Source organism: Myodes glareolus, chromosome 10 (genome assembly GCF_982192425.1).
Source record: "Myodes glareolus chromosome 10, mMyoGla1.1, whole genome shotgun sequence".
NCBI lineage: Eukaryota > Metazoa > Chordata > Mammalia > Rodentia > Cricetidae > Myodes > Myodes glareolus.
The window spans coordinates 26,211,079-26,238,414 of NC_142035.1; the positions used below are offsets into that span (position 1 = coordinate 26,211,079).

Sequence of the window (27,336 nt, forward strand, 5' to 3'; positions counted from 1 at the left end):
CAGCTCTAGCCTCCCAAAGCCAGTTGGTTTACTTCTTGCTTTGCTGGTGTTTCTTTCCCAGACTTTCCTTCAGGCTTTAGGTATTTAGGTTTGTGTTTCTAGGTAAAAACACTGCCCAGAAGGTAGGTAGAGCTACCTCACCCCTCCCTCCCCGAGTCCCCTTCTCTATGGAGCAAGTTGCCTCCCAGCTCAGGCTCACTGCCATCTAGACCAGGAGGAGGCCTTTGAGCAGAGCAAGTGCCTGACTCCATGTGACCTTGCCTGTCAGCTGTAGCCTCCCTTTCCTAAATCGCAAAGCCTCAAATGAGTGGTGGGATTTCCCAGAGCCCCAGGCTAAGCAGTGTTGCCTTCCCAGATCTCTTTCCACCTGAGACACAGGAAGCTTTAGTTCTGTGATTTTCACATGGCCTGGTTCTTGTGAGTCGGGGCAATGCAAAGGACAGGGTATATTTAAGGCTTGACACCCTCCTAGGCTTCCAATGGGCAATCTAAAATCATTTACTTTACAAGCATAGCTTAAAGACAAGTTTCCTAGCCCAACGGACCCTTCACCGTGACCAAAGAGACATCAAAATGCCAGTGGCATCCAGAACCAGGCTCAGTGTCTGTGCTTTATTAGACGTGCTCTCTGAAAGGCAGGACTTGCTGCTTGGCCTCCTTGGGCCCAGTCACCAATCTGTCAAGGATGAGCCCACACCCAGTCCCAAGGATTGACTGTCTGCTTCAGAGATTGGGAGGGGGTGCTAGAGTGGGGAGTCTAGGGTGCCTGGTCCAAGTAGCAAGCAGAGGCTGCCTCGCCAATAAAATGACTGCCAGACTGGAGGGAGGTAAGAACTGGTGCGCTGTGCTGGAGGAGTCCTATTGTGAGAGGCCAGGGCGGCACCTGCCAGGGCCTCCTTCCTGCCTGGAGTCAGCCAGGAGCTTTCTTCTGCACTTGAAGGGACCGGAACAACTGTCTCAGCTGCTCCTTCCGATCATTGATGCAGCCTAGAAAGAACATGAAATGTTGGTTGGGGTGGCCTGTATACCCACTAGCTGGTACAGGGAGGGGGCAGCAGGAATTGCATGGCCGTGGGTGGCCCACTCCTATGCTGGCCCAGATGGCTTGTTGAGCTCTCACAGGGATGGTGCGGAGCCAGGAAACTCAGGCTGTCAGTTACCCCATGTTACATGAGGAGCAGAACTGAGAGCAATCCCAGGTTATGTGGTGCCAGAGCCACATTCAGCTGATCCTCTAGACGACATTGTCCTTGTCGGTGAAAACACACAAAAGCCTACAGCGCCTGATGCTAACTTACATCCCTTACCCAGCGCACCCTGGAAGTGTCCCAGGCAGTCCTCGTCAAAAGGCTGCCTCTCCCCATACATTCACCAGGCAACCTGTACCCTGCTTGGTCTCAGAGCTGGTTCTGAAGGCAACATCAGTCTTTAATATTAGCCAGGTACATTTATGATACACATAAATGCTGCTTGAATGACCTGACACCATGGCCACAAGAACTGACGTGGAGATGCCTCCTTCCTACTTAGAAACTTCAATTCGACCCATGTCTCCCAGGCTGTCCCAGCTGTCAAGGCTTCAGCATCACACCCTGTGCATCCTTTACATTTCCAAAGTGATCCAGGGAACCTGCTTTAATGGCTTGGCTCACTCATGCCAAATCTTTAGGTTCAGCTAAACCCTTTCTTGGAGTTCTAGACTCCTCCCACATTTGTTTTTGTTTTCCTAACCCTTTCACCTAATCTCCCAAAACACATTCCTAACTTGTCCTCCACCATCAACGTTCTTCCCCTTCCAGCTCCTCAGCCAGCTCCCCCATTTACCACCAAACACTCAACTAGAAATTGGAAAGTAATTCTAGAGACTTCTACAGATAACGGTTCTCTACCTGCTCTGCCTATCTGAGCGCTTGCAAATCAACCACATCTTCATTTCCGTAAGCATCTGCCTTTTCCAAAGTCTGGTGTCTGCTGTGGGAGCGACCATTTGTAACCAGAAGACATGAGCATTCAGCCAAGCTGCTGGATGTGGCAAAGGGGAGGAGTCACCCAGGCATCTCAAAACTAACACTTGTGGCCCGAGACACCTCCCCGCCACCTTCAGGGTCTTGTGAATATTAGGCAAGCCCTGTACCACTTGACACAGGGTTTCACTAAGTTAGACTGGCCTTCAACCCACTCTAGTGCAGGTGGATCATGAACTTGTGATCCTCCAACCTCAGCCTCCCTAGTGGCTGGGTTTACAAATATATGGCACTAGGCTTGACTAGGTCAGCCCCTTTCTACTTAACTATTAGTTGTATTTTGTTGTGTGCAGTCAAACCCAATCCCAAATCACTCTAAACTCTTTAAAAGATATAAAATTTCTCAGGGTTGGAGGGATGGCTCCATGTTTAAGAGTACCCATTGCCCTTCCAGAGGACCTGGGTTCAATTCCCAGCACCCACTTGGCAGCTCACAACTGTCTGTAACTCCAGTTCTAGGGGATCCAACACTCTAACACATATATAGGCAAAGCACCAGTGCACATTAGATAGATAAATAGATAGATAGATAAAGGAAGAATTAGCTAGGAGAAAACAAAAATCATCCAAACAGAAAAGTGCAACCAAGATGTTCAAGAAGCCAGAAACACAAAAGCAAATATGGCAGAGCCATGAATAGGCATCTAAATAAATAAATAAAATATCTCATCATAAAAGAAACAGGAACTCAGCACTCAGGAGGCAAAAATGGTAGATTTCCGAATTCAAAGAGCCCCGTATACATAGTAAGTTTCAGGTCATCTAGAACTACATAGTGAGGCCCTGCTGCAAACAGTAAAATAGAAGCCATAAAACAAAATTTTAAAACATTATTTAACAAAATTTTAAAAAATGAGAAACTCGGAAAAACATTTACTACTGTACATTTTCTGGATCAGGGTGGGACAGGCTGTGTCTTGGGCCATTAACGCCATGTCTTTACAAATACAGAAAATTATAGGCAACCCGGAGAAAAACAGGGAATAGGCTGGGCATAACAACACACACATTTAATCCCAGCACCCTGGAGGCAGGAACAGGTGGATTTCTGTTAGTTGAGGCCAGCCTGGTCTATATATTGAGTTTTAGGTCATCAACTGCATAGTGAGTAAGAAAACAGGTAACGGGTCCAGGCATGGTAGCACATGCCTATAACTCCAGTACTTTGTAGACTGGGGCAAGAGGATTAAAAAAGACTTCAAAACCAGCCTTAGCTCCATAGCAAATTCAAAGCCAGCTTGGCCGATGTGTGACTCAGTTGGTGGAGTGATTGCTGACATGCATGAAGTCCTGGTAACACGAAAACCTGGCATGTTACCACACACCTATGACCCTGGCACACAGGAGGAGCGACAGCAGGGTCATAAATTCAGATTATTTTGGCTGCATGATGGGTTAAACAACAGCCTGGGCTACGTGAGCACCTGTCTTAATCCCACCCCCAAACCCATACACACAAAGTAAATTTCCTGTAAGAACTTGGTTCATGTTACTTCATAAAAGTAGTCTATTATTAAAAATAAAAAGGGAAATCATAAAAAGCCAGGACAGCTTACAAGAGAAGAAAGACAAAGTAAAAACTGAAGTCCCCTCAGAAATCAATGGAATTCACATAAAATAATAATGAATTCACTAAGGGGCGAAGGCAGGCTTGGCTTCCTTTCCTGTTAGTCCAGTGAGTTTATCCCTTTGACTCTACTTCCAGGGGTTCTAGAAGGAAATCGTTTCAGTGGGTTTCACGAAGAGGATGTTCACCACAGTGTTATTTAGAAAAAAAATGAAATTGTGCCAGATGCCCAGTGATAAGAAATCGGCTTGGTAAGCGCTGCTACACACTCGAGCTGAATTGTTCTGCAGCCTTGTGGTGACTTTGTGACTCTTCTGGGACTAGGAAAGTCTAGAGGTTAGGATTGGGGTTAAGGGTCATCTTCCGGGACTAGGAGAGTCTAGAGTTAAGGACTGATGTTAGGGTTCATCTTCTGGGACTAGGAGAGTCTAGAAGTAAGGATTGGGGGGCTAGGGCTCAGGCTGGCCCATCACCATGACAACAGCCCTCTGCGGTGAGTGCAACTTTTGGAGACCATTTCCTCATCCGTGGGGCAGTCACAGAAGCGACCACATGGGATGTGGTGATGCGTGTAAACATTTAGCCCCGCCCTGGCTGACACATGCTGCCCGCGGGAGGGCCTTTGTATTCCTGAACGGAGGGTACCACGTGGAAAGTGGGACTCCGATGCCAGTCTGGTGCCAGACTTATAAAAATATGAATATATGCATTTTTTTAAAACTGGAAGGAAACAACAGATTGTTAATGATGGTTATGTCTGGATGTGTTTTAAAATTTCCTTCTTTAGTTTTCAAATATTCTACAATGAGTGTGAATTTCTATAATTGGGAAATTCTCACATTTTATATACTAACTTTATCACAGAGTTCTGCAGTCTTTAACTTTTCTAATGATAATTTGTTCTGCACCTGAGTCTTGAAATCCCCTTCCTGATGGCTCAGTAATCTCTCTCCATACTGGGCAGGGTCCTGCCAGGAGTGTCCAACCTTCTAAGGCTGTGACCAGGCATCGTCGTCTGCAAAGCTCACACTTAAGAACTGTGCAAAAAATTACACACACTCAAAGAAAAATCTCCAGCTTTTGAGTATACGGTTTTGTGTTAGGCCACAGTCATTGCTACCCTTGGCTGCATTTGGTTCAGGTTGGACACACTCCCTGTAAGACACTACTCATCTGTATGTTATAAATGAAGAACAGAGAGGGCAAGCCGTTTGCCTGAGTCACACAGCTGGTGTGCTGCAGACTGGATTTACATGATCTCACTGCTGTGCCAAGCTGCCCTCAGTCCACCCACACTTCCTATGATGCTTCTGTCCCCCTCACTTTCTGTCTGGCTCAGCATACCTAAGTGTGTGTTGGTCACAAAGTTTGCCATCCCCGATAGGTCAGAAGGCCCCTCCTCTCTGCTGACAGGGCCATCACTCCACATGAGGTCGAAGCCCCCGACTCTCTTCTCCCTTCCTGTGAGTCTGGGGTGCAGAGGGGGAAAGAACACGCAGTCGGTGAGACTTTTGAGACAGGTGCCAGACAGCTCTTCAAGAGGGCCACCCTCACTTCCTCCCAGGCCCTATTCACAGTTAATAATGTGCTCCTAATTCGTAGTTTCTGTTTTAAAATCTGCTCCCCTCCCCAACCCACAGATTCACCCACCCTTGACACTGGCCCTGTATTCCTTCCACTGGAGACACAGTGTTAAGAGTGGTAATTAGCCTCTTGGTGGATATACCATGAGCCAGGTACTTAACGATGGATTGTCGTGGTGAGTTAATCTGACAGCCCCAAGGAGAGTTTCGCTGCTGTCTACACATGAGGAAGCTACGGCTCAGCAAGATGAAGTAGCTGTCATGGGGTCCCACAGTGGGAAACTTTGAGTGAATCCAGCTATACGAGTTCTTGGGCCTATGAACATCTCAGTTTCTCCATCTATGAAGTAAGTATCTCAAGGATCTGAGTCCCCTCTCCCTCGACAGGAGTCCATCAGCCATAGATAGGGTACAAGTGACAAGACCCCACCTGGCCTCCATGTCCACCACATGCAGGGTGTCTTCCAGCAGGCAAGTCTTGAGTTCGTAGTCCTCCTGGCTGCTGGCTGTCAGCGAAGGAGATGCATTGACTTCTAGGAGCCACCTGGGGAGGGCAGGGGATAACTGTGGGAGGTGGGGTCAGAGGTCCTGCCTGAAGGTTTCATGACATAATACAAGCAAGTCTCTGAGTGTCCTACAGCTGAGAAAAGCATCCAAAAGATGGGCAAACACACCCAAGTGAGGATGGGAGATAAACCCACCCAAGATGCAAAGGCATGGCACAGCTGTAAGTTCAATGGTTGTGTGGAGAGGACACTCAACAAGATGATGGAGAAAAATCCCACAACAATCCATGTCTGGAAATGCTAAAACAACGGTTAGAGAGTTGGTTAAAGTTACCCCATGTGGGCAGAAAAGATACTCCCGGAAGCTGTAAGGTCACTGAATACAAATTCTAGTGCTACCGTGGGTTACCTCCCTGAGTGGCTGGCCAAGTTATTACACTGCTATTGTTGGGTGCCAGGACTAGATGGTAAGACCCTATTGCTGACGACAGTGCACTCTGGTTGCAGAACATCGAGATGTCAGGCTGGGACTGGATGCTCCCTCCTTACTGGCTAGCACCTGTGGGGCTGAAGGCACCGTGCAGGCTGGTAGAGGGGAGTTAATGCCAGTACCGTCAGCATGCCAGATGTGCCCACTGGTGCGGCAGTGGCCCACTTGGGCCACAACTATTTTCCAGTTGGATCTAAGGCCTGTTCTGCAGGAGAGAACTCATGGGTGATACTGTCAGTCACAACAAAACCCTGTAGCAGGGAAGGCAGAGGCCCTAGTGGGGAAGCTACTGCGGTTGTTCTGCTAAACGGACATCATACCCATGAAATGCCTTCTAAATCTAGATGCTTCCACAGCCCGATTGGTCCTGCTTCGGCCCTGGCCTGGGAAGCCTCTTTCTGCAGATGGCTGCAGTTACTGCAGGGACTCATGGGTACAAAGAAATAGCAATGATTACAGTGGCAATGCAGCCGAAGGCTCAGCCCTAAAAGAGAGAAAGTGATCAGATCTCTCTTTCACTCCCCCCCCCCCCCACCCCGAGGCTCAGGTGGAAGAGCAGGCAGAAAGAATGTAAGGCCGGAGCAATGGGAGAAGTGTGCTGTGAAGTGCTGGCCACTGGCAGGGTGCAGCTGCCGCCGTCTCTAAGTCAGAGACTGTGGTTTCCTACAGGAGACCCTCACAAGACTGGGCCCACTCACATGGCCTCCTGAGATGGGGGCTCTCTCTCCCTCAGTGGTGTCCCTGCCTGTGAGCTTCCATTCTCTAGAAACTGCTTAGCCTTGCTCCTGAGAGTCAAGTAACCTCACTTAAACTCACTGGTTTCCCCCAGGTAGACTTAGGTAGAATTGTTTTCTCTTTTTCTTGGTTTATATTGACCTCTCTATCTGTGAATAGAAATAGACTCCTCCAGGAAGGTAATGCACCATCGAATCTGCAAATAATTGGTAGAGGTCCCTTTAAAACCAGTGCAGATTAGATCTCATTTATCCCTTTAACAGTCCCATATGGACAGATACTCTGATCAGTCCCAAGTTACAGACTGGAAAACTGAGGCACAGTAAAAGGAAGCATTCCAAGTCTGCACATCTAAGAAGCAGCAGAGCTGGGCTTCAAACCATGGTGTGTGCACTGGGATGTGCAGCCCATCATGGCTGTCCCGGTCTCTGGCTCTCTGGGCCACTCACTTACGGCTTGAGGTCCTGGTCAATGAGGATGTCATAGCCGTACAGCTCAAAGCAGTGCTTGTCGCTGATGATCACCTTCTGCACGCTCTGCAGGCTCCTGATGAAGATGTTGTCCATTGCACTGAAGAGCGTCTCCACGGCCTCAGGACCGTGTTTGGAGGCCAGGTACTGTCGGAAGCGCTGGAGCATCCATTTGCAACCCTGAGGCCCAGGCAGTTGGGGTGGGAAAGGAGTCCATCTGATCATCCTCGAATGAGGCCCTGTGAAGGACCCCTCCAGCTTGGCAGGAGGGCTGCATCTGAGCCCCGTGATTAGGGAGTTTGGGTGTGCCCCTCACGATGGACTGAAGGCCTCCATAGCTAAGAGGATGGGATGTGTCTCTGGTCCATGGCCACACAGGTGGCTTCTCTTGGTGACTGCATTGGTAGCCTTTTAGGGCTGAAAGTCAACCAGAAAGCATCTGCCCCTAGGATTATATGATGTGAGATGAACCATAGGAGGGAAAAACAAGAGAAAGTGTGGGCTGGGAGCTCACTCACCCATGTCTCCTGATTTTATATTGGACCAACTTTCAGGCTATCATATGGATTGGTGATAAATAGGTAGATGATAGATAGATAGATAGATAGACAGACAGACAGACAGAGGGAGATAGATAGATAGATAGATAGATAGATAGATAGATAGATAGATGATTGATAATCAGAATATCTGTATGCTCTGCCAATTGATAGGTTGGTTGATCAATAAGAGATACCTAAGATATGAGGATAGAATACATTTTGTTTAGGGGTACATTAGTTTGACATTCAAATATTGAGGTTCGTGCCAGATGGACCCATCTTGCAGATGGGAAGGGTAATCCTGCCCTCTCTGGTAAACTGGCCCGTCTTGGGCTCCATGTCACTCTGCTTGTCCCACCCACTTGGCCAGAAGGAGGCCAGATGCCTGGCTTCCTCACCTTTTTTGGGTGGTAGTCGGGGGACGTCTTCTGCACGGCGACATTGGTGAGGTGAACATCTGCAGAGGTTGACGGTCAAGGGCTAGCGTGCACAGAGAGGTAGCTATATTCCCTGCTGCCTGAGGCTGAACTGAGACCCTGGCCCTGGCTCGGAAGTTAACAGGAAAAGCTTAAAACAGTGCAAAGTTTATATGCATGGGCTTTGGAGTCAGACAGGCCTGGGTGCAAGTCCTGGGTACATCTCAGGAGATGTGAATTCTCTGGGTAAACTCTCTGAGCCTGTTCACCAGCTGTGCTGGCTCATTTTATGTCAACTTGACACAAGCTAGAATTATCTGAAAGGAGGGAGCCTCAATTGAGAAAATGCCTCCGTAAGATCTAGTTCTAGGGAATTTTCTTAATTAGTGATTGATAGGGAGGACTCAGCCCATGGTGGGTGGTGTCATCCCTGGGCTGATGGTCCTAGGCTGAGCAAGCCAGTAAGCAGCACCCCTCCATGACTGCCCCATCGGCTCCTGCCTCTGGGTTCCGTCCTGACTTCATTCAGTGAGGGATTACAGTGTGGAAGTGTAAGCCAAATAGGCCCTTTTCTCCTAGGTTTGCTTCTGGTCACGTGCTTCATCACAGAAACCTCAGACAGCAGCCGGTTGACTGTGCAACAAGACACACTGGCCCCCCAGGGTTGTCTGGGGATTGGATGAGGGGCCTCTTGAGTGCCTGGTAGGGCTGAGAAGACAATGCTACGATTTCCAACACGCAAGGCAATGCCTAACAAGTACAGAAACCACCCCTTTGTAGGGATATCGGAGAAGGGACCCAGTGTTGGGGAGGAAGCAGGGTGCTGAGGGACCCAGGCCTGAGAGTCTGCCATGTGTGTTACCACCATCATCATCTCTAGTACGACCCTGTGATCCGCAAAACGCCATCTTGTTTGCCCCTGAACAATCTCTATATCAAGGGTGACACTTTAGAGGCCCACAGGATAGTGCCTGCCATTCGAAACCCTTCCTCAGCATTCTTCCCCTAGGACTATGGGGAAAGAAGTTATAAGTTCCAAAAAGAGCCAGGAGTGAGGAAAGGGAAGGGGAAACATCATAATTATAATATAATTATATTACAGATTATAATATAGTTATGACATTTCCCCCTCCCCATTCCTTCCTCCAAACCATCCCATAAATAAATCCTAATGGGGGAGTATATTTTATATGTCTAATGATAAACATAAATTTTATTATCTCTCTTGGGGATAAAAGTAGAGATGGGATTGTTAACAAATCAATTGCCCACATGAAACTTGTCTCATTCAGACATGTCCCTGTCAGGGCATTCTGACACCTCAGTACTTCAACATGTGATGTGGGATTCCCCTCTGTATGATATGAATATGTTTTTATTACCATCGGTAAAGAAGCTGCTTTGTCCTATGATAGGGCAGAATATAGCTAGGTCAAAAAACTAAATTGAATACAGGGAGAAAGAAGGTGGAGTCAAGCAGACACCTTGTAGCCACCCAAGAAGCAAGATGTGAGGTAACAAACCACAAGCCTCATGGTAAAATATTAAATAATAAAAATGAGTTAATTTAAGATGTAAGATTTAGTTAATAAGAAGCTGAGCTAATAGGCCAAAGAGTATGTAATAAAAAAATTAAAACATATTCACAGCATACAGAGGGGATTCCCACATCGGACATGATTGGTAGATACTGAGCACCATGTAGACCAATGCCTTGTAACCCATCCCAGCACTCAGGCTAAGTTGTGCTGTATTTGTTTGTATGTGTGTGTGAATTATAGCATGTATACTACATATTATATATGCCAAAGTTAAGACTGCCATTTCTTGTTTTGTGATCCAAAAATTATTATTTTAAATGTTTAGGATTGGAGGGATAGCTCTGTCATAAAGAGCTTGCCTCCGAAGCATGAGAACCTGAGTTTGATGCCCAGAAGTCATAGGGAAAAAGTTCTGGGAGCAGCCAGGTGTGGGGGCACACATGTTTAATCCCAGCACTCAGGAGGTACAGGCAAGTGAATCTCTGCGGTCTATAGGTTGAGTGCTAGGCCAGTCAGAGATACATGGTGAGACCTTGTCTCAAAAACCAAGCAAGCAAGCAACTCTGGACATGGTAACATGCGCTTGTAGTCCCAGCACTGACGGGGAGACAGGATCACCAGAGCCAGCACGCCAGCCCAGCAGACTGTGTGAGCTCCAGGTCTCTGTAAGACCCTGAGAACAGGTGAGCTCCAGGTTAGTGGGAAACCCTGAGAATAAGTGAGCTCCAGGCTGGTGGAGGACCCTGAGAATGGGTGAGCTCCAGGCCCGCGAGGGACCCTGATGCTCCTTCATAGTCTTTTTTGAAGTTTTCTCTATATTTTAATTTCAAGAATAATTTTTGTTGTTGTTTTTTGTTTTTCAAGACAGGGTTTCTCTGTAGCTTTGGAGCCTGTCCTGAAACTAGCTCTTTTAGACCAGGCTGGCCTTGAACTCACTGAGATCCGCCTGCCTCTGCCTCCCAAATGCTGGGATTAAAGGGTGCGCCACCACTGCCCGGCAAGAATAAAAAAATTAAAGAAGGGTGGAAAGTGCTGTGCTCTCGGTGTGAATATTTAGCGAGTGGAGACAGGCCCCTGGGAAGGCTCTGCTTCTTCAGTATGTCCTCAGGGGCACAGTGCTGCGCCAGCACTCTGAAGAGGCATTTACTGAAGGGTCACTCAGACAGACAGTGCTCCGTGTGTTTTGTATGTGTCACTTAATTTTAATAAAAAATAAACAGCAATACAAACAAACTAAGTTGATGACATGCATGTGGCCGAGGCTTGTTGGAATTGTGGAGTAGAATTAACATACTGGAAGTGGATCGGCAAAACAAGAAAAAGAAGTCATAAAACATTCATGAGCATGCACAGGAAGGCCCAAGCGATGGGCAGGCCATTCAAATGTATTACTTAAGGCACACACTTAAACTGGAAGATGAACTCAGGGCAGAGAGAGGAAGCTGGCTCAAAGCCTGGGCTGGAATCCTCCACTCGGTAGGTTGCCCCGTGTTAGCCCTGCTCCCCCCAGGAGCTCTGGATTGTCCCTCCAGTCTCTTTTGAAGCTAGGGCCTAAAAATTCCAAAACAATACAAAAACTGCCTATTTGTTTTGTTATTAATGCCATAGCCTAGGTTGGCCCCAACTCACTCTCTACCTAAGATGACCTTGAACTTCTGAGCCTCCTGCTTCAACTTCCTAGTGCTGGGATTACAGGCCTGTGTCATTACAGCCTTCACAGCCTGTTTGTTGGCTGTGGGACGGAAGCCAGGACTTTATGCATGCTAGAAAAGCACTCTGCTGGTTGAGCTACAGTTCAGACCTGATTGTTTGTTTGTTTTTAAATACAGAGTCTCATTTTATGACTTACAGTAACCTCAGACTCAAAATCCTCCTGTCTCAACCTCCCACATACTGAGATTATAGGCATGTGCCGTGTGTGTGTGTGTGTGTGTGTGTGTGTGTGTGTGTGTGCGTGTGTGTGTGCGTGCATGCAGATAATCTTCTTTCCCCTCATTTTTCCTCGCCACGGCAGTTTCTGTGTCTAGTTTTTCTTTCTTCCCTCCATTTCCTTCTTCTTTCTTTTTCCTTTTCCTTTTTTTTTTTTTAAATGTCATTAAATCCACGGCCTTACATATAAGGCAAGGGCTCTACCACTGAGCCATACTGCCAGGACTGTTTCCAGTTTCTTGTCTGTCATTCAGAGATGCCTGGGCACAAAACAAGCAAGCCACAGACACGGTTCAATCCGAACGGGAGTAAACATTTTGCTGTTCTATTTTTTTCTTGGAGACTGTTTCCGATTGGTACCTAACGCCCGTTCCAGCGTCCCACTGGACAGTTGTGCAGCAGTCCTCTGTGTGAGTGCACCACTGTCTGTCTTGTTGTCTCCTGGGTTCTGCTGTCCATCAAGGCTATGCCATGTGCAGCCTTTAAGCCCATCGTTCCCGTGTGTGGGCGTATCTGTGGTACACACACCAAAGGGGCTTGCTGGCTCACAGGGTATGTGCATCAGATTTTTGGCAGCCATTTATCAGCTCATTCCTGACGGTTATAGCATTTTACATGCCCACAGCCACACACACACACACACACACACACACACACACACACGCACGCACACACATCCTCCTTCTCCCCTAGCTTTGCCAGGACAGCATGATATCTACCAATCAGATGGTGAAGAAGGAACTGTACTTGAATGAATGATTGAGGTGAGCACTGGGAAGATGTCAGAAGAAGGATGCAGAGATTCTGTGAAGCTCAACCTGTCTGCTCCTGTGAGTACGGGTAAACCTGAGTGCTGGACTAACCCATGGAGATCACCATCCAGCAGAGACATGAGGGGCCCTGCTCTGAGCAGATCCCTCTTTAGAGAGTCAGGAACCCCAGAGAGAAAGAACCGAGCAGGTCTTGAATAGGGATTCTCTCATGCTCAGGTCCCAGGGAACCTGGCAAGTATCCTCGGGGTGGAAAAGTTCCCAGGGCTGGGGTTGGGAGCACTGACTGGAGGAGGGGACTGGAAGGGATGTCACTGGAAGGATACAATGGTCATCGATGCTATTCAGTGTGAAGCGGGTGTTGGAGAATCGGGCAAAGCCATCACGGTACAGCCAAGCCCGCAGAGGGATGTACTGGTGGGGATGAGGGAGAGAGAAAAGGGAAATGATGCTCAGAGTGTTTCCATGCTACCGAGTTTCTCACCTGTCTTCCTTCTACCCAGAAGGCACTGCCTTCTCTCCATAGCAGCCTTCAATCATTCCCTCTACGCCCACCCTGTGACTCCACCCCTTCCTTCCCTGGGGGTGCAAAAGAAGCAAAATGATGGGTCTACCACCATGCACAACACTCTACCAGGACCTCAAGGTCCTGAAGGATGGGCTAAGCATGAGACACTGAATTCTTGTTCCCAGCAGCGTGTACATCATGAAGGTTTAAGTAGGTGCTGAATGAATAAATGAATGAATTATAAATGGGTGAAGGGAATACAGCAGGCTCTGGAGTTCAGGTGTCTGGGTTTGAATCCCAGTTTAGCTGTTTACCTACTGTGTGACCTTGGGCAAGTCATTCAACCTCTCTGTGTCTGTTTCGTTTTTACTTTTCTGAGATGGGATCCTGCTACACAACTGGCCTGGAATCACTATGGAGACCAAGCTGACCTTGAACTTGAGATCCTCCTACGTCTGCCTCCCAAGCACTCTTGATTAACCTTTATGCATCCATTCACTCTGTAAACTGAGGCTGATAACCGAGGGCCTCACTGAGTTGTTACAGCGGAGAGAGCGGCACCTGCTGAGGGCTGGAGCCCGATGCTCAGGTGATGCTCGGCACATGTTTGCTATGGTTACCTGCAGAGCTGAGTAAAAGAGTGGAGACTACAGCCCTAGACACGGACCGTTAGGACGTAGCACTAGGGACATCCACCTCAGGGGCCTCCCTCCATGCCCCTGGGCTCACAGGAGGCCAAGCCTGGGTGACTCACCGACATCACCAGAACATAGACTCGCAGGTCGAACTTGCGGCCTGTGGGAAAGAGCTGGTTTGTGTAACAGATGCTGACTGGCTGTCAGACTGGGTTAGACTTCAGATCAGATCAGGGGATGGACAGACAGACAAGGATCTACCTGTTTGAGGCTCTAAGCACAGCTACGCAGGGCACAGGGCGAGGTTGGGTGGGACAGTGTTGGAGCAAGGCTGGAGGCTTAGTGGCCAAGGAAGGCCCTATGAGAGGTAGAGACTCACTGACAGACACACGGACAGGTGTAGGCCCAACCCAGGCTGGGTAGGACCCTCTGGCTGGCCCTAGATACAGATGGGTAAAGAGCCTGGGTCCATGGGAGAGGAAAGAAAGTAAGGCAGGTGGCAGAGACAGGTGGCAGGGGCCAGGCCATGTGCAGATGAGGACAGTGAAGCAGACAGGGCCAAATCACCAAGCAGTCTGTGAGGTTTGTTCTATAAACCACAAGGAGCCGCTGGCTAAAGTGTTTCCATGCCTCCGAGTTTCTCATCTGTCTTTCTCCTATCCAAAGACCCTGCCTCTCCATAGCAGCCGTCAATCACTCCCTCCAGTCCCACCTGTGCCTCCACCCTCTCCTTCCCCACGGGTGCAAACGAAACAAAATGAAGTGTCTACCACCATATGTGACACTCCAGCAGGACCTCAAAGTCCTGAGGGATGGCATGGAGTCTAAGGGACCAGGACAGTGGAGCACCATGAGGCCAGTTCAGCCACCCAGGAGGGAGACAAGCAGCTAGGACTGGGACAGCAGAGAGAGAGGTGGGCAGATGGGCAGCTTTAGAACTGTGGGACTTGATGAAGAAGAGTAGAAAGGGGGCTGGAGAGACAGCTCGGGGACTAAGTGTGGACCTGAGGTCAGCACTTGGCACACACACTGAGGGGCCCACACCTCCTTTATCTCCAGCTTCAAGAGATCGGATACCCCTTGTCTCTGCAGGCACCTGTACTGCCTACACCTGCACATGCCCCCACACAGACACAAGCACCTATACATCGTTAAAATAATAAATACAAGTTAAAAACAAGAAAACAGTGGCAAGAAAGGACCAGACTCTGGCTTAGCAACAGGGTGGGGGGGAAGCTGTGGCCCAGGTGGGGAAACTGCAGAGTGAGCCAGACTGGGGAGCAGTTTTGAATCTGAGGCACAGTGGTACGGAGTTGCTGGGAGAGTCCCAAGTGATTTGGGGTTCAAGGGCAAGGGCTTGGCTGGGGACAGAGTTGGAGTCACTGGGGGAGGAAAAAAGAGGAGAGACCTAGAGGCCGCCCTCCAGCAGGGGTCATTGCCAGGGGACAGGGAAGAGACTGGGGGGAGGTAAGTGGCATTAGTGTGGCTACAGTGAGACCCCTTAGATAATTCATACGGGAAAAGCCCAGGGCAGCTGTGGGGCTTCAGCAAGGGAACTGTTTCCCATCAGCCTCTGTGCTGGGAATGGCCTCTCCCAGCAGCATTTTTCGTCCATGCCTGCTCATAGGCCATCCCAGAGGTGACCTGGTTTCCTGATCCCGTGTCACACTCTGTCCCCTTGCCCTGTTCTCCTTAGCCCTGTGTGGCTGACCTTCAGTCTTGCTGCTGCCTACTCATGGAGCACAAGCTCTCAGAACACAGCCCAGGACAGTGGCTGGCACCGGGGAGGCTCTTGGTAAGTGTTTCATTGGGTGAAAGCAGGAGTGAGTGGGCTGGCTTGCCAAGGAGAATTTCCCTGACCCCCGTGGGAGTGGGAGGAGCATGCCAGGTTGGGGGAACTGCACAGGCCATAGGAGCATACAGACAGGTCTCTGTCTCTGTCCCCTTCCAGGCCTGGGGACAGGCCAGGTCTTTGCTGACGTCGGTGCTCAGAGGGCAGGGGACAGACATAACCCACCCACCTTACCTCCTATCAGGTAGGGGTTTTCCACGTAACGCTGAGCCACATAGTTCTCCACTGGTATCTCGTCTTTCTGGTCATCAGAACTCTTCGTGTCCTGGTTGTGACAGTGCTAATCAGTACCACACACTGAGAGTGCCCTGTGTACTGGGTGCCACGCTGGGCACTACCTCACGTCAGTCTTCTCGGGTAAGAACTAATGTAATTCCCACTCTACAGATGCACACCTGAAGAAGCACAGAGAGGTGAGGTGACATGTCTGAAGTCATACAACTGGCCAGAGGGCCAGCAGGGATGTGGAGCCGCATGCAGTCTGTACACAGAGCCTAAGTTCCTCTTGAGACCTGGGCTGCCCACATATGGGTATTGACATTTACATTCATAGTGATAAAAAGTAAATTAAACTGCATTCTGTGACATGGGAAAAACCCAAAGCTAGTGTCTATGTGAAATAAGGCAGCAACAAAGGATCCGCTTCTCTGAGTCACCAGAATAGCCAAATGCCTCAGAAAGCCGGAGGGCGGTGGAGGTCAGTATGGAATGGGTGTGGTGATATTTTGTTTGTGTTTTAACAAACAAAGCTTGCCTGAAGATCAGAGAAGCAGATCAGCCAGCCACTAGTTCTTACCTCTACGAAATCCTCAGACTGAGTAGGGGATCCTGTCTCTACAAATCCTGACTGAACCCTGGACTCCTGTCTCCTCCCACCTTACATTCCTCTCTCCTCCCAGTCATATCCCCTCCTGTCTCTACCTTCCTGTTGCTGGAATTAAAGGTGTGAGCTACCACTGCTTGGCTCTGTTTCTCTTACAGACTGATTCAGCCCTCAGGCTGTAGCCCAGGGTAGCCTTGAACTTACAGAGATCCATCTGCCTCTGTCTCCCGAATGCTGGTATTAAAGGTGTGTCTTCACTGCCTGGCATCTATGGCTAACAGGTGGCTCGCTTCACGCTAATCTTCAGGCAAGCTTTATTTGTTAAAGCATAAATATCACCACAAATGGGTAGAGTTTTGACTTGGGTTGGTGCGAATGCTCTGGCCATGGGGTTTCATGACAAGTGTACGAGATGATTGCTCCCAGTACTTCAGAAATGAACACCAAAAAATGGTCAAGGTGGGCTCAGTCAGTAAACCGCTGGGCACACAAGCATGGCAACCTGAGTTCAGATCCCCGACACCCTCTTAAAAGCAGGCATGTAATCTCAGCACTAGGGAGACAGAGACATGAGGCTCCCTAGGGCTCACTGGTCACCCAGTCTAGCTCAATAGGTGAGCTTCAGATTCACTGAGAGGCCCTGTCTCAGAGGTAAGGAGAATAATTGAGGAAGACACTTTACCTCTTCCCTACCCCGACACGCATGCTAACGGGCAGAATGCTATTATATAGAACACATGGTGTGTTCTATACAGTTTAATCCATCGAGGGAGGGGTGCTGCTGGAGACAAAGGGAGGGCAATGTGCCTGATAGGCCAGCAGCTACCACTGGACCAGGCCCTCTTGCTCCTTCAACTCTCGGAGGAAAGGAAATACCAAAACTTTGGCCCTTCGTTGAGTTTAGTGGCGATCACTTGCCTAGTGCATAAAGGACTCTGGGTTCCGTCAAAGAGAGGGGTGGAGGGAAGGGGGGGAGGAGGGAAAAGGGGAGGGAGGGAGGGAGGGAGGGAGGGAGGGAGGGAGAGAGAGAGAGAGAGAGGAAGGGAGGGATGGAAGGAGAGAGGGAGGGAGAAAGGGACCGAGAAGGAGGGAGGGACAGAGAGAGAGAGAGAGAAAGAGAGAGAGAGAGAGAGAGAGAGAGAGAGAGAGAGAGAGAGAGAGGAGGGGGAGGAAGGGAGGGATGGAAGGAGAGAGAGAGGGAGGGAGGGAGAGAGAAGGAAGGAGGAAGGGACCGAGAGGGAGGGTCAGTTCCCCTTTGGGAGCCCAGTGCTTAGCCTGGGAAGAGAAATCACCCATGCCATGGCCATAGAAGTTCCAGCACAGCGCTGCCTAGAGGCCACCAGAGCAGACCCGTCCCTTTCTCCTCTTTCCCACCAGCTCAGGGGACAGCCACACTCACAGGTACAACTCTCCCTGTGACCCCTCGACCCTATTTCAGTGACCTCTTGAAGACCCAAGACCAAACCCCAGAATCACACACTCCCTGGGCTCACACGCCTCCCAGCGGTAAGCATTTGGACTAGGGTCTCCTGGCTATGGGGACACTACCCCTTCCCGCCCAGCCATGGCACCCACCTGGGCAGCCAAGGCTCTACTTCCCAGCTCCGCCCCTCACCACTTCTACTCACATGGCTGCCTGAGGGGTTCACGCTGGCACGGTTTGGCTGCGTCTCCACAATGGTGAGCTTCTTTCCCACAGTGCCCTGACAGGTGTACGGGATACAATGGCGTGTGTGTCATGGGAAAGGCATTGATTAAACGCGTGCAGCTGAGCCCTCCTGCTCCCCACCCCCAGCACCGCTGTCACTCCCAAGTTTCAAAAGACCCTGGTCATATTTTTAAGAGCACAGTTAATTGGGATCCTTCTCATCAGCCCATCAGGTCCTCAGCAGGCATTAAAAAGGGTAGGGAGAGGTCAGGATTTGAACCTAGAGCTGACACTCTTGTGAGCAACCTTGGCAGGCAACCCTGTGGGTTCTGGGGGAAGGAAGGAGGGCAAGGCTTGGAAGAAGAAGAAGAGGGGGGCTTACCTTCCTCCAGTCCATGATGTCCTTCAGTCTCCGGAAGAGAAAGATGCCCTTCCCCTGAGACCGGGCGACCTGATGGGGGATGGGGGGAGAAAGACAGAGTTCAGTCAGGGTCCCTCCCTCACCCTGATTCCCAGAGCCTTCCCCAGCTCATCTCTGGGTCCATCTTCCCGTGGGTGCCTGTCTCTGCCCAGAGGAATGGCCATTCAATCCCCATGGGGCTGAAGGAATAAAGTGAACTGGGCTTTGCTACAAAGACACACATTTGCATGAATAATACAAAAGGACAGACAATTAAAAAACCATCTCGGCCAGTCCTGGAACATATCATCCAATGCTTTTTTTGGAAATCAATTTGCCTTCCTAATTAGGTTTTTGCTTTGGCTAATACTGGAATCATTCTGTCTTTACTGCACCCTGCCATAGGTAATTCACGGCCCCCCAGAGGCGAGGGGGCTGGGGGAGCCAATAGCTTGCCGTGTTCCTGCCTTCCGAAATGTTCACCTACCTGGCCTTGCACAGGAGCGTTGCCAGCATGCTCCCTACCCTTTCCACACCCCACAGATCACTGGTACTGCGGGATAGTTTTGTTAAGCAATCATTAAAAGCTGTGCTGGCAAGTATGTAGGTGCGTGCATGCATACATGTGGTGTGTGTGTATGTGTGTGTGTGTGTGTGTGTGTGTGTGTTTTGCAAAACCTGCCACACACTAACTGATCTAAATGACTTTCTGGAACCTTGATGAATGCTTCCATGGCTCACTCTCAAGTCTTGTACTTTTATGGCTGCAAACCAGAACCATGTGGGTGCCGCTGCTGAATTCTGCTGCCAGCTTGAGGTGTAGTCTGGCACCGGAATTGAACCCAGGGCCTTATGCATGCTAGGCAAGCACTCTACCAGCAAAGCCACATCGCCAGACCTTATAACTCTGACTTTATACCAGTGTGGCCACTCTCAGTTCTTATTCCCTAATCAGTCCTGCCTTGCCCCCAGGACTACATCATTATATACCGTTCACTGGCACCCTTGTGAAGCCTCATGGTTAGTGGGTTCTCCCACTTCATCCCACCCAACAGACTGCATTTGATCAACTCTTCCTAGGGCCTCTGCCCTTGGCTGAGATCTGAGTCCTCATGGTGGCTCCAGGCTAATTCCACATGATTGGCGCTGGCCTCGGCTTTCAGGATGCCAGTGAGTCTGCTGCAGGGACTTGTGAGGGAAAGTCCGTCTTCTTCTGCTTCGAGAGAAGCAAGGACAAGGACCTTCATCTGGTGACAGCTGGAGGTGTGATGAGGCAAAGGTAGGACTGCAGGAACCATGTTGTGGCCCAGAGGAGCAGTTTGCCTGAATGAATGGTAAGTTGAGCTAGCCAATGAGCCATCCTCAGCTTGACTGTTCCTGTTAAGTAACGCCATACAGGGTTTAGGAACTTCAATGAGAACGGGGTTTTTTTTTCTCATCTTTAGTTTTATTAATATCTAAGCAGATTTTTGCATTTCTTTCTGTGATGTGTGCTGGTGACACATCTTGGGCATATTAGTCACACCTGTGGCTTTACCATCAGAAGAAATCACAGTCTCTATATCATGTGACAACTGTTTCATAGATGGCAAAGGAGTGTTTGTGTGTCCTATGAGACCTGCTGTTAGGCCCTTTAATATGTAATGAGGAGGAGAGAAGATGCTGAACAGTGTGTGGGCTGCACCACGGCAGGAGAGTAACCCCAGGTGCAACAGCTCTCTCTCACCTATCCCAGTTGCAGTAGGAACTCCTCTCTCACCCTTTCCCCCTCCCTCTTTCTCTCCTTCCCTCCAGATCTTTCCGCTCCACCTGCTTGGCCCTGCTCATTTTCTCCGAGAGGCACAACTCTGGTGTGTTGAGTCTTTTCCGACATCTGTTTCCTGCAGGGCCCAGACGGACGTGGTTTTCATAACCATTTTTCAGCATAGCTGCTTTCTTTTGGAGTTTTCAAACTTTGTGCTTTGAAAGCCGCATTCTTGATTGTGTTTTGCTTGGGGTTTGTGAGACAGTCTTGCTACAAAGCCCTGGCTGGCCTGGAATTCCCTGATAGACCAGGCTGGCTCCAACACACAACAATTCTCCTGCCTCGGCCTCTTGAGTGCTGGGATTACAGGCATGTGCCATCACCCCTGGCTGAAAACCACTGTGCTGTCATGGGTATATGCTCCTCTCCGGCTTCATGACATTGGTCAGATTTCATATGCCAATTGTGCTTCAAATTAAAAGTGGCTTTAAATAAAGCACTATTCTGTGACTTGGTCAGCACATGTCCCCACATATGCTTGGATAGACAGTTCAGGAGCACCACACTCTTGCTCAAGCCCCTAGGAGATGCCTTAGCATGAGGAACAGCTCAAGATGTCCAAGATATCACAACCTGGGGCTTAGAGAGACTTTATGGACACACAGACTGATGGACAGGCATAGTCCTGACCCACACACTTGCTGGCTTGTACCCTAAGAGTAGCTAGAAGAGCCACAGTGGTCCTGGGTCTGTGCCCTGCCCAGGCCCTCCATCCCAGTCACAATGGTCCTGGGTCTGTGCCCTGCCCAGGCCCTCCATCCTAGCCACAGTGGTCCTGGGTCTGTGCCCTGCCCAGACCCTCTATCCCAGCCACAGTGGTCCTGGGTCTGTGCCCTGCCCAGGCCCTCTATCCCAGCCACAGTGGTCCTGGGTCTGTGCCCTGCCCAGGCCCTCCATCCCAGTCACAGTGGTCCTGGGGTCTGTGCCCTGCCCAGACCCTCCATCCCAGCACAGGAGCTGGGATTCAAGGGCAGGTGGAGAAAAGTTGGATGTGTGTGATTTCTTTTATCCTAGACTGGACTTAAATTCTGTTTGTTTTTATTTTCCTTGTTTCAGGGCTGAGGGTTGAACCTAGAGCCTCAGGCAGGCTGGGCAAGCACTTTACCACTGAGCTGTGTCCTCAGCCCTTAGACTGGACTTTCCATGACCAAACCTAAAGACCTACATATTTGTTTGCTTGATCTTTTTAAAATTTTTCATTTGTGTGCACATTTATGTGTTGGGACACACACACAGCTGTGTGGTCTGGGTACCAGTTATGTGCACAAGTGTGTAGAAGTCAGAGGTCACCCTCAGATGTCACTCCACAGAACTGCTCACCTTAGTTCTTCATTTTGAGACAGGGTGGAGCTCTCGGTGGAGCTCAGCTGTCCTTGACCTATGTAGACCATGCTAGCTTCAGAGTCACAGTGATCCAACTGTCCCTGCCCCCGAGTGCTGGGATTGAAGGTGTGAGCCATTACGCCCAGTTTATCTGCTTTACTTTTGAGGCGGGAGTTTTCACTGGGATCTGGGGCTCAGTGATTCAGCCAGGCTGACTGACCAGTGAGCCCCAGGGATCCTCCGTCTCTAACTCCTCAGTGTTGGTGGCACAACCACCACATCTGGGGTTCACATGAATGCCAAGGCTAAAACTCTGTAGCCAAAGATGACTTGGAATTCCTGATCCTCCTGCCTCTACCTCCTAAGTGCTGGGATTGCAAGCCTGTTCTACTATGCCCAGAGTCCAAAGGCCTGTTTTTATTATCCCTAAGAGAGTAAAGCTGGGGTGGATGGCCCCAGAGCCCCAAGAGCCTACAGAGCAGTATCGTGGTGGGGGTGGGACATTGCCAAAGCCCCGTTATATTTTCTGTGCCTAAGAGAATGCCTAAGAAGAGGGTGAGGGGAGAGCGGCAGGGCATATCCTTCTGTGGGGACAGAAGAGGCTTGGGATTGGCTGATGAAGGTGTAGCCCTTTAGCCAAGCTGCCTGCCTGGAGGGGGTGGACTTGGGTAAGGTAGTACACTAATCCACAATGTCCCCCAGGAAGGTGGCCCCAGAGTCCTGAACGGGCTGGTGAGGCCTGCGGTGGCAGCAGGATGACGAGGATGAACAGAGGAGACAGGCAGCCCCAGCTGTGTCGGGCGGTACCTTCTGCTAATTGGGAACCAGTAACTGCATATTAAGTCGCTTCCTCTCCCAGCCCACTGTCTTTGTTAGCAGCAATACCGTGACAGCTGTGGGTAGGGCTGTGCATGCGTGTCCCCCATGGCGAAGGCGTGCTGGCTGGGGACTGAGAACAGGTGCTGCTTCTACTCAGCTGAGCCTGGAACTGGTTTCCTTTCTCTTTTTGGAGATAGGGTCTCACTGTATGGCCCAAGCTGTCCTAGAGCTCACCGTGCAGCTTAAGTGGGCCTTCCATTTGTAACACTCCTCCTGCCTTGCCTCATGAGAGCCTGGATTTTTAATTCTGTATCTGTCATCTGATACAGGTGACCCTGAGCTAAGGCCCACTGGGCCACCTACTGCTTCGTCTGTACGCTGGGGCAGTGCTGACCTAGGACTATCAAGGACTGGGTTTCTCTGAAGCTGTGCATGTTAGACACAAAGCACACAGGTTAGATGAAAGGCTTGGAGTTAGATGTACAACAGCGGCCATTTCTCCTAGCATTTCCAAGATAGGAAACGAACCCAGGAAGCTCGGGTCAGTGTCACAAACCTGTGTGGCCTAGAGTAGTGCTGCACACCTTTAATCCCAGCACTCAGGAGTCAGAAGCAGGGGCATCTCTGTGAGTCTGAGGCCAGCCTGGTCTACATAGCAAGTTCCAGGACAGTCAGGACAAAATAAGTAAACTTGAGTGTGCATACCCCTTACCCAGGAGCGGGTTCGAAGGCAGAAACACTGGGCAGATGGGGTGAGCCTGAGCGCTCTGGTCTGATTCATGTCTTTACTCTTGCTGCTGGTCTTAGGTGACACTGAGTGGCAAAATTGGAAGGCAGGGCCTGGAGAAATGGCTCAACCGTTAAGAGCACTTGCTGCTCTTCCAGATGACCCAGGTTCGATTCCCAGCACCCACATGGCAGCTCACAACTGTCTGCAACTCCAGTTCCAAAGGCTCCAATGTCTTCAGACCTCTGTGGGCACTGCACACAAGTGGTGCAGACACACATGCAGGTAAAGCATGCATACACATGAAACAAAAGTAAACCTAAAACATTTCCTTAAAAATAAAAGAGTAAAAGGCAGTGGTTCCCAAACACACTGCAGCAGAACCAGGTACAGGACTCCCCAAGTGTCTGGTCCAAGAGGCCTGAGAGGCCGGCAAGGGTGCTTTCTGCCATGTCCCAGGGTTCTCAACCGGAACAGAAGCCAGGGGGTGTGGGTGTGGACGGAATCTCCTACACCAGGCTCCCCAGTCTGGGAGCTTAGACAGGACACCCGCGATGGAATAGTTCTGGGACAGAGTAGTTTCTTTTGCATGGAACCTCAAAGGGACCAGAGGGATTCATTCCTGGGACCCCAGGCTCCGCCCCGACTCTCCCTGCAGGGGCTCTCACAGGTTTCATGATCCAGGTGATTCCAGGGTTCTTGCGGAACTCCTCCACAAACAGATGGTACTCGCAGGGCATCTCAAAGGTTTTGGGGAAGAAGTCACACTTGGCTGCCTCCACCTTCCCTGCCTCACGCTCCAGCTGCTTCCGGAAGCGCTTGAGGTTCTTTACCATGTAGTTCTTCCTGGTAAGCTGAGCAGAGGGGGACAGGGCAGATGGTGAGCCTCCTGCTCCCTGCCTTGCCCACGTCTTTCTAGAAACAATATTTCATTACCATTGTTTATGGGGGGGGCAGCTAAAACGAGAGAAAGAGGTCATGATGACCCCCCCTTTCTGACCTTTTCCCTCAGCAGTCAGTTTCCATTTCCCCAGAAACAGGGCATATTCCTTCACCGGCAGTGAGTTTCTTTCCACTATGTACCACAGAGGGAAAAGAGTGTTGGGGGACCACTCTGACCCTAGCCAGCCAACAGTTATTTCTCTAACCATGCATCAAGGCAAGGTCCTATTAATGGTTGCTTCCCCACTTGCGCATCAAGGGTGGGGTTTCTGTTACCCCACCCTTGGGTGGGGCTTGGTGGGGCTTCTGTGTTTATGGACAGAAACAACAACCCAAACCCTACAACAGAAGGGACACATGGACACCTTAAGATCAATAGAAGGACTGACATAGTGGCCCACACCTTTAGTCTCAGAGGCAGGTGGGTCTCCGTGAGTTTGAGGCTAGCCAAGTCTACACAGTGAGTTCCAGGACAGCTGGGGCTACATAGAGAAATCCTGTCTCAAAAACAAACAAGCTAACAAACAAAAGACCAATAGAAGAGTAGGGAGAGTTATCAAGATGTGGGTACCTGAACCCTAGGGGGGGGGCTCCCTTAGAGTCAATGATACACAGCTCAGGGCCCATCTCTGTCTAGAGTGCTCTCACACTTGTCAATAAGCTTCGCTTTTGTTTTGAGCCCTTGTCCAGTATAGTGATCATTTAACTGATAGAACCCACTAGTATCGGAGGTCAGAAAGCAACCTCTGGGAGTCAGTCTCTCCTTCTACTATGTAGGTCTTGGGGATTGAATTCGGTTCCTCAGGCTTGGCCACAAAAGGCTTTATCTGCTGTACCCTGCCCTCCTCTCGATCCCAGCCTCCACTCTCAGCCCCTCAGAGTAGCAGGGACATTCAAAGGACCCCAACACACAGTCTGCTGGTGTAGAGCCATTCTCACATCTCAGGCCTGATGTGAGAGGCTTACCTCATAGTGGTTCCGGAAGTGGCTGATCCGCACGTGCTCATCCATGTAGGTGTGGTCGAAGTTCTCACGCAGCCAGCTGACGTCACACCAGTAGAAATCCCACTCACCTTCGCTGCAGTGCGAAGACACAGGTCAGACCTGAGGACTGAGGGTTTCTGGGGTCTCACAGCACATGAGTGGGTGGAGGAGGGAGTGCTGGCCACAGGGACTGGCTTCCCTGAGGCACCAGCAGACACAGCCACCCTGTGCCCAGAATGTTTGATATAGTTTCTCAATAGACTGGTCACACCTGCTCCATCCCACCCATTTCCAAAGATGCAGGGACACCCTGCACCCCAAAGGTCCATCCATCGGGCACTCACTGTTGCCTCTGCAGGCTGTCTTACAGGGTGGTAGAAGAAGAATCCACCCTCTCTGCCCCTGCCCTGCTACCTTACTTTGGATGTTGATTGTTCCCCAAAGACTGGACTGTTAAAAGCTTAATCATCAGCCTGTGGCAATATTGGGAGGTGGACGAGTCCTTTAGGGACGGGGTCCAGAAGAAGGATATTAGTTTATCGAGGGACTTGCTCCTGACTAGCTCTTGACTTCTGGCTTCAGGCTTTGCTTCCTGGATACCATGAATTGCCCCCATGCTGTTCTGCCTTGCTATAGGCCTAAGAGGAAAGGTCCAACTGATCATGGGCCCAGACCTCCAGAAATAAACCTTTACTTTAAAAAACAAGTATTGACTAGCCTTGACTTCACAAAGATCCTCTTGCCTCCACCTCCCTAGTGCTGGGATTAAAGGTGTATGCCACTACTCCCAGCATCACTTCCCATTCTAGCACAATTTCCCATTCAGTGGATTGTCTTGAAGATATTTTGGAAACTATGGAAATCTAACAAAATGCCCTCCACCCCTGCTTTTTGTTCCTATTAAAGCCAAGTAGGCTGAGTTTTGAAAAACACCTTGAGCGAAAACAAAAAGCAGTGAGGAGGTGGCTACCTAGAGTGAGGAACAGAACCAGACCTGACCTTGACCAAGAAGGTTTGTCGTGTCTCCCAAAGACCTGCACTGTCTCTTTCATCCCAGTGCCTACAGGCTACAAGGACGGGGAAAAGCCATAAGAACCTTCTTTGGCAGATGGCACAATGAGTTCTCAATGTGTGAGCAAAAATGACCACAGCTGACTGCTGACACGCAGTGACCTTGACATGGACGTTTCCGGGCTGATGTCCCAGCGTCACAAGGACAAACCACTCTGCTGTGGCTACTGTGAACCCTGACCTGCATGCTGGAGCTGCCGGCCAAATGTCCGAGTAGCTGAGTGCTGAGGTTTCTGTAGAAGAGGGGAACAGTGGCCGACAAGTTCCATTGGGTGTCAGTTTCGAGCAGCTAAGGAGATTGCTTCTTAATTCCTCTCAGATGTGGGATGGGCGCCTCTCCTGGATCCCAAACATGCATAGGAACTCGGCCTTCAGGGATGCGGGAGTCGGGTGGAAATCATCCGTCTCTTGTAGGGGACACTGTGTGGGAATGTCTCTGAGGGCCCCAAATATTCCAAAGCTCCAAATGACTTTTTAAAAGTTTAATAGCCACATTCTTGCTCTTAATTGAATGTTAAGTGAGAAAATAACACGTACTGAGGCAAGCTGGTAATCACTGTCACCCAATGCAAAAGGCTGGTGCTTAAGTCTGAGCAAGTGTTATCTCCAGGGAAATCCCGAAGAAGTCACGTGGGCTAGGATACAACTGGCCTGGGGGGTGGGGTGGCACTGTCAGGAGCTACCCATCTCCACAGGTCAGGAAGGCATAAAGGAGGGCCAGCAGGACGGAGGAAGTAATGGGATTTGAGCAAAGTACAGTGACATACATGTTGGCAACACCATCGGGAAACTTACTATGTGGGATGCTAATTTAAAAAGTTTAATAAAATTTTCCACTTCCAAGTTTTGGTCTGAGTGTCTCTTTAAACAGGCTAAGGGGATGAATAGATGTTTCTGTAAAGAACTGCCCATGACCCACACACGCAGGAAAATGTGTTATTCATCACCAAAACACGAAAAGCCAGCATGGCACCCCAGGAAACACGGGCCTGGAGGGCAAGTTCTGAATGGATAATGACGAGCCCTGGCAAGGATGTGGAAAACTGGGTTCTATTTGTTGCTGCGGGAAATGTGAAGCAGGGAGGCCACTTCAGAGGATTCTACTGCTTCCTCAAGGATTTAAGTGCGTAGTTACCACAAGACCCAGCAATTCCACTTGTAGGTCTTTCTCCCAGGGGAAAGGAAGACATACCCGCTCAAAACTTGTACATGAACGTTCACAGACTT

General features: G+C 49.9%; 1 protein-coding gene across 2 annotated transcripts in view; it reads right to left on the bottom strand.

The window, feature by feature from the left end:
- Positions 1–598: 598 nt before the first annotated feature.
- Ttll9 (tubulin tyrosine ligase like 9) overlaps positions 599–27,336 on the bottom strand; it is a 46,887-nt gene continuing 20,149 nt past the window's right edge. For both annotated transcript variants that reach the window (XM_048445570.2, XM_048445568.2), the window contains 12 exons: positions 25,021–25,132; positions 23,781–23,966; positions 18,422–18,490; positions 18,020–18,094; positions 15,743–15,833; positions 13,836–13,876; positions 12,900–12,987; positions 8,316–8,374; positions 7,359–7,555; positions 5,605–5,718; positions 4,936–5,060; positions 599–987 (listed from right to left, as the gene is read on the bottom strand). In XM_048445570.2, the coding sequence (XP_048301527.1) occupies positions 911–987; positions 4,936–5,060; positions 5,605–5,718; positions 7,359–7,555; positions 8,316–8,374; positions 12,900–12,987; positions 13,836–13,876; positions 15,743–15,833; positions 18,020–18,094; positions 18,422–18,490; positions 23,781–23,966; positions 25,021–25,132 (1,234 nt within the window). In that variant the 3' untranslated portion in view covers positions 599–910. The remainder of the gene's footprint in view (positions 988–4,935; positions 5,061–5,604; positions 5,719–7,358; positions 7,556–8,315; positions 8,375–12,899; positions 12,988–13,835; positions 13,877–15,742; positions 15,834–18,019; positions 18,095–18,421; positions 18,491–23,780; positions 23,967–25,020; positions 25,133–27,336) is intronic.